The sequence below is a fragment of the Dipteris shenzhenensis genome, chromosome 2 (genome assembly GCF_047967505.1).
Source record: "Dipteris shenzhenensis isolate YYH24624 ecotype China chromosome 2, Dip_SZ_1.0, whole genome shotgun sequence".
Lineage (NCBI taxonomy): Eukaryota > Viridiplantae > Streptophyta > Polypodiopsida > Gleicheniales > Dipteridaceae > Dipteris > Dipteris shenzhenensis.
The window spans coordinates 18978179-18985177 of NC_141597.1; the positions used below are offsets into that span (position 1 = coordinate 18978179).

At 43.6% G+C, this 6999-nt stretch overlaps 1 protein-coding gene across 5 annotated transcripts; it reads left to right on the plus strand.

Annotated features, from left to right (window-relative positions):
- The first annotated feature begins 1739 nt into the window (after positions 1–1739).
- LOC147904434 (pentatricopeptide repeat-containing protein DOT4, chloroplastic-like) lies at positions 1740–5731 on the plus strand. 5 transcript variants are annotated; one of them, XM_087386410.1, is made up of 3 exons: positions 1740–2160; positions 2238–2314; positions 2456–5731. In XM_087386410.1, the coding sequence occupies exon 3, from the start codon at positions 2540–2542 to the stop codon at positions 4673–4675; it is 2136 nt and encodes a 711-aa protein (XP_087242536.1). In that variant the 5' UTR covers positions 1740–2160; positions 2238–2314; positions 2456–2539; the 3' UTR covers positions 4676–5731. The 5 variants fall into 5 exon arrangements, with proteins under 5 accessions (XP_087242536.1, XP_087242542.1, XP_087242527.1 ...); XM_087386416.1 differs by having other exon boundaries at positions 2242–2314; XM_087386401.1 differs by having other exon boundaries at positions 1740–2089.
- Positions 5732–6999: the final 1268 nt, after the last annotated feature.

Below are 6999 nucleotides of genomic sequence, written 5' to 3' on the forward strand. Positions count from 1 at the left end.
ATGATGCGCGCGGTGTGACATCATGCCGGATAGCGCTGCCATGTGATAGGCAGATTTGTGGGCGACGGGGGCAATGGACTGCGAGAGCTATGGATAGCGTTGCCATGTGGCAAACACGAGATGTTGGCATCGGACATGTGGCAAAGGTGCATCTACTTGTGCTATGGCAGTGGACATCGCTGCCATGTCACAAAGGAAGATCTGCACGAGCTGCGAGCATTGGGGGCACAGGACTGTGTGCACGACAACCGACGACGAGTGCTCAGATTGGCAAACTCCTTGCAGACCGGCAGAGTCCGTGTTGCGTGACACCTGGCGAGCTCAAAGCTCACAGACTGTGTAAGACAGCGCAGTTTGGATGACATAGTGATAATTGGCAGACTACACGATTGCTATGTGGCGGGATACCAAATGATGTGGTAGTGGATTAACACGTGTAGAGAGAGAGAGAGAGAGAGAGAGAGAGAGAGAAAGAGAGAGAACAAAGAGAGTAGAGAGAATAGCGAGAGAGAGAGAGAGTGAGAGAGGGGGAGGGAGAGAGAAAGAGAGAGGAGCATGTATATATATTCTAAATTATATATTATAATATTATATGAATTATACATTATATATTACATATATTATAATATATTATTTATAATATATCTAATAAAGAGAGGGGGGAGAGAGAGAGAGAGAGAGAGAGAGAGAGAGAGAGAGAGTAAGCGAGAGAGGGGGAGAGAGAGTAAGAGAGAGAGAGTAAGCGAGAGAGGGGGAGAGAGAGTAAAAGAGAGAGAGAGAGAGAGAGAGAGAGAGAGAGAGAGAGTAAGCGAGAGAGGGGGAGAGAAAGTAAGAGAGAGAGAGTAAGCGAGAGAGGGGGAGAGAGAGTCACAGAGAGAGAGAGAGAGAGAGAGAGAGAGAGAGAGAGAGAGAGAAATATATAATACAATATAATCTATATTTATTATAATAATATTATATCTATAGATTATTTTTATAATATATAATATATATTATATATTATAATATTATGTATATATTATATTATATATATAATATTATATAATATATAGATATATAATTCCTCAAAGGGAGAAGAAGGGGAGGGAGAGCGAGCAGGGAGGAGAGAGGGAGAGGATGGAGATGAGTGAGGAGAGGCTGAGCGGAATGAAGCTTAATCAAGAGCGACAAGAGGCTGATCTGAATAATTTGAGCCCTTTGAGCTGAGGTTAATCGGTGGAAGCAGCAAAGTGATTAATTATCACCTTGAGACCCAGCGGAGCGGGTCTCTTACCTGTCGTAGACGGGGCGGGCTACTCGTGCTCTCAATGCTCCTTCACGCCCAGCCTGCTCAACTTCTTGGCATGTTCGCTGAGGCGGGAGGGTCCTCTAATAACAAATCGCCCATCCATGTTCTCTGCCTTGAGGAGGTAGTGTGTAGTTGTGTCAATTGTTAATGGGCATTAAGCTTGTTGGCCTGCCCTCTGGGTAGCCTTAGCAATGCTTCAAATTTGGCAAAGTTAGGGATTTAAATAATTTTTGGAAGTGCATTTTTCCTATTGGGCAATATGTTGACTCTTCTTCATTATTGGACTTGATTAGCAAACTTTAAAGTGGTTGACTCTCTGTCTCTCTCTCTTCCCTTCTTTATCTCCTCAAGTCTTCTTACCATCTTTTCTCCCTCCCCCCTACCACCCCTACTTTATCTCCTAGAGTCTTCATTCCCTTTTTGTTTGCTTTTTTAATCTTGGGCAGGCCTTATGAATGCTTAAATATCATTCGCCTTGTCTTTCTTTAGGAGGAGCACTCTTCCTTTGATTGTGTATATAAAGATAATTCTTCTCACCGTTGTCTTCTTCTTCGTCTCTTCATGTGTTTCCCACCATGCTGTCTAGGGGAGCTACATCTCCTTATACTTTAGAGGAGGTCTACCCAAAATCCTCAGTCTCAGGCCCTTACCAACACAGCCACACTCGCAACAGCAAAGTAGGAGGAGGAACGTTGAACCAGCTGTCGCTTGTGATCATCAAACAGGGGCTCCACGGCACCTCACCCGCAATGACCCAGTTGAGCTATACTCCGCCAGGCCATGCTTCTCGTCCTCAAATAGGTGTGCAGCTGCAAACGAGTCATATGGTGCTAAGATTCTTTGGCTGGCCCTTTTCCTAGTACCTCAAACAGGTCTGCTCCTAACTGTTGGACAGACCTCCTCTTCTTTTTTTGCCTTGGGCTCGTTTTCATTTTGTACCTTGTGGCAGATAGGGCGCACAGATTATGTATAGAATGCTCATGGCAGGAGTGCTTTGCGGATTCCTCTCCTAGCAGAAAGAAAAGAGTAAGTGGGTAATGAGTCTAGACACAAGGGTTTCGGACTGCTGAAGCCGTAGAGATATTTGTATATCACGCCCTTGCATTAGATTTTCAAATGGTCTGACGTCAATGGTTGGTCTAATGACTCTGTGGTGAAGTTTACCAGACAAAGGCGCCAGATTTCAGGCGTGAGAATACTCAGGAGGGGCTGTTGACAGAGGGCTCGGTCAATCCAGGTTGGGGCATAGATATGCTTCTAAGCAAAGAATCTCAGAATGGGGGAAGCCAGGGAACGAGTGGGTGCGAAACATCTGATCGGCATGCAAAGCGAGAACACGCTTGTTCAAATTCTGGAGACCCTGATTGGGGGGAGAAGCTAGCAAGGTCCAGCCACATGTGTAAGGACAGAGTTAGGTCCGTATGTGCACAACGACCACACAAGGGCGGTTGTTGGGAGGTGTTGAGCATAGAGGAGACACTCAGTGTTTTGGGCAGAATGGAGGAGGTACCTTCGGTTGAGAATTTTATCTGCTCCTTACAGAAGTGTATGAGGCAGAAAAATATAGTGTACGCCTTGCGTCTTTATTCACACGTTTGCAATAATGGCCTGGAAACACATGGAGCGCTTGGTAATTATATTGTGCATACGTTTGTGGAATGTGGAAGTTTTATAGATGCTCAGAAGGTTTTTGACAGGTTAAATAATCGGAATGAGAACTTGTGGAATTCTCTCATGCTATCGTATATTGAACGTGGGAGAGCGCAAGATGCTCTCAAACTGTATCGAAAATTGCAAGAGAATAATATGCATCTGAGCGGGTATATGATTTTGGCTCTACTAAAAGCTTGTGCTAGGCTGAAAGACTTGGAAAGAGGCCGAGAAATACATGCTGTGATTGCACAAAAGGGGTTTGTGAGAGACCTTTTTGTGGACAGCACGTTGGTAGAAATGTATGTCAAATGTGGCTCACTTTTAGAGGCACGGGAAGTCTTTGACAAGCTGCAAGTTAGAAATGTTGTGATGTGGAGTGCATTAATAGCAGGATATGCTGAACATGGACCGGGTCAGGAAGCACTAAATTGTTTAGAACAGATGCGACTGGAGGGTGTTTCTCCAAATGCTGTCACATTTGTTTGTGTTTTGAAAGCTTGTGGGAGCATGGGAGCGATCGGCAAGGGTAGAGAATTACATGCTGAGGTTGCACAAAGGGGATTTGAAAGAGATATATTTGTCAGAAGTACTTTGGTCAACATGTATGCCAAATGTGGCTTTCTTTCAGAAGCACGGGAGGTACTTGACAAGCTGCCAGTCCGAAATGTTGTGTTGTGGAGTGCTCTAATTGCAGGATATGCTGAACATGGATCTGATAAGGAAGCGCTGCAGTGTTTTGAACAGATGAAATTGGAGGGCATCTCTCCGAATACTCACACTTTTGTTTTTGTCTTGAAAGCTTGTGGCAGCATTGGAGACATTGGCAAGGGCCGAGAACTGCATGCTGAGATCACAGAGAATGGATTTGCAAGAGATCCTTTTGTAAGCAGCAATTTGGTTGACATGTATGCCAAATGTGGCTCCTTTTCAGAGGCACGAGAAGTCTTTTGCAAGATACCTTTTCGAACTGTTGTGTTATGGAACACACTCGTTGCAGGATGTGCCGAACATGGACATGGTCAGGAAGCCCTCAAATGTTACGAGCAGATGCAGCTGGAGGGTGTCTCTCCGGATGCCATCACATTTATTTGCAGCTTGAAAGCCTGTGGCAGCATGGGAGCCATAGGCAAGGCTCGAGAAATTCATGCTGAGATTGTCCAGATGGGATTTGAACAAAATCTGTCTGTCTGCAACACCCTGGTCGACATGTATGCAATATGTGGCTCACTTGTGGAGGCGTGTGAGGTTTTTGACAAGCTGTCAGCTCGGGATAATGTATCATGGACTGCAATGATTAAGGGTTATGGCACGAACAGTGAGGGTAACATGGCCATACAATGTTTTGAGGACATGCATTTTGAGGGTGTTAAGCCGGATGCTATTACATTCACATCTCTTCTTACTGCATGTAGCTCTGCCAACCTGGTAATCCACGGGCAGGATTACTTCGAGGCGATGAGAGCAGAATATAGCATTGCACCAACAGTAGAGCACTATACTTGCATAGTTGACCTTCTTGGGAGATCAGGGCATTTGTATGAGGCAGAGGAATTTCTTGAAATTATGTGGCGGCCTCCATGTGAAGGAACATGGACAGCTTTGCTCAGTGGCTCCACAACATACGGGGAAGCAGAACTAGGACAGAGATGCTTTCAGCATCTTATCCAGATAAAGCCCGACTTCGCTGCTTCATATATGCTCATGGCAAACATTCATGCAATTGCCAAGACGTGAAATGATTCTATTATGCCGCATCGGGCACAAAGAGAGAGCCTTAGGAGCACAGGAAAAGTTGCATGTGTTTATGTTGGGCAATGCAAGTACCAGCAATGCCCTAATGCTTGAGTCCACATTAATTGGGGTATCGAGAATTTTGAGGTCGTCCTCATGGGGGCATGTAGAAGATTTGGACATAGCTTTAGGGCTTCTCAACATGGTTGAAGCCAGTAAATGGATGGTGTGCGATGACTCAATTAAGGAAAGGAAGGTCATTATTTGTTTGAGATGACTAATGTATGATCAGTTCAAGGGCGGTGTGCATTCTTGTAAAGATGTGTGGTGATCTGTACTCCATGTCCAGTTGAGAAACCAGTATGTGCAAAAGATAGAACAGAACTGTGATGAGTAATGCTTACCACATCACTGTTGAAATCAAAACTTTTGGGAAGAACTAGGACTGGTATGCCCTCTGCAGCTTGTGCAAATGATTCTAAAAGTTGCTTCTTAGCATGTGCTCATGGCGAACATCTATGCAAGTGCTGGAAATACAAATGATTCTTGAAGCTGAGGAAATATGCGCCGGCAAAGAAAAGCGGAGTGCTCTGATAGCTATGAATAAGAATGAGCATCAGTTTATGGTGATAACAAACAAAGGAAATCTCAGGCTTACCCGGACTCCTATTTGTTTGGAAAATCTTCGAATGTCTGTGTGCTCACACGGGAAGGCAGCAGAACAGGTTCCAAGTCTACACCAAGACCCAGTTTACAAGAAGGAATTGCATCACAAGCATATATGAAATTGGCGATAGCTTTTGGTGTTCGAAACCCAGCTCTGGACTAGGCAGTACATACACTTAAAACTTGGACAATACACAGCAACTCTACAATAATATTGGAGGCTATTGTTTGAGATGACTGCTGTATAGATAATTTCAATGAGGATTTGTATTTTTGTAGGGCTATGGCCTGGGGCATTCACTATGTACCCCCCCCCCCCCCTACATCATGTGCGTTCAAGTAAAAGGGTTTTAAGTACCTCTTCTAACCCCCCAAGAATCTATACGTTTTGAAGTCAACAAGAAAATAAAACCCTTTTGTTAAACTCATGTGCTATCTTACACATTACATAGTGAACTTCCTCGGGGATGTGGTGGTTTCCAGAATTAGTTACACACATTTTAAGAGGACACTGTAGGGCTATACTTTGATGAGCAAGGTGTGAAAGAATATTAAATGTATTTATGAGTTCCTGGTGAACTTTGAGAGAGGTGAAGAGTGCAGTAAGATACTTGATTTCCTTCATGTTTTTCCTCATAAATTACCTGCTTTTCTTCTTTTTGCTATGCTTGTTCAAGCATATAGGTTCATTGAAAGGCTTATAAAGTCAAATTCGACACCTCTATTGCAATAATACATAGGTAGACAGAAAGATCACGCTGTATACATGGACAGTTTGTGTACCATGCTAATGAATAATATTAGGATGATGATTCCAGCTCAAAATTCTCATTTCTAAGTATGCCATTACAAAAAAACCAAATGTTCATAACCATCAAGATGAAAATACTTGCTGGTTTGATGCATGTCCAAGCAAGCACGTGCAAGACTCTTGAAGAAGTATGAGGTTTTCAAAATTATATGCCAACAGAAGAGCCAAAGAGAAGGCGATTGTGGATGGTAATACAGCTCACACCTCATAAAATTGAAGGATTTGCAACATATGATTGTATAGTGATACCCCAATGATACATATATTGAAGAAAGTATTGGTGTTGCTTTCTCTGTCTCAACTATGGCACAAAATCTTCTAACCATTGGTTAAATGATTAATAATGATATGGAAATAGTTTTTAACAAATAAGGATGCACAATCCCACTGCTAAAGGTGCCATGTCCCAACTATGGCACAAAATCTTCTAACCATTGGTTAAATGATTAATAATGATATGGAAATAGTTTTTAACAAATAAGGATGCACAATCCCACTGCTAAAGGTGCCATGATTGGCAGAAGGTTGAAGCTTTTATTAGTAAGATGCATATCTCTGCACGATGTAGCATTGAACACCTTAATTTCAAAAGCCTAGTTTTATTTAAAAGATCAGACATGGTACAACTCCTCATGAAGTGCTGCTTCCAATGGGCGAGAATTGAGACCCCAGTGGGCTCTTTTTATAGTCCCCAAGGACCCCCATAAACTGGCCAACTTGCAGCTTGCGTCAACCGACCCAGTCAGCCCCAAATACACGGACCAGTAGGTCTGTGGGGCCTGACTTGGTTGGCTGCCACTGACTAGCCTGTGGCTGGCCCACCTGGCCACGTGGCAGATAATCACTGGCC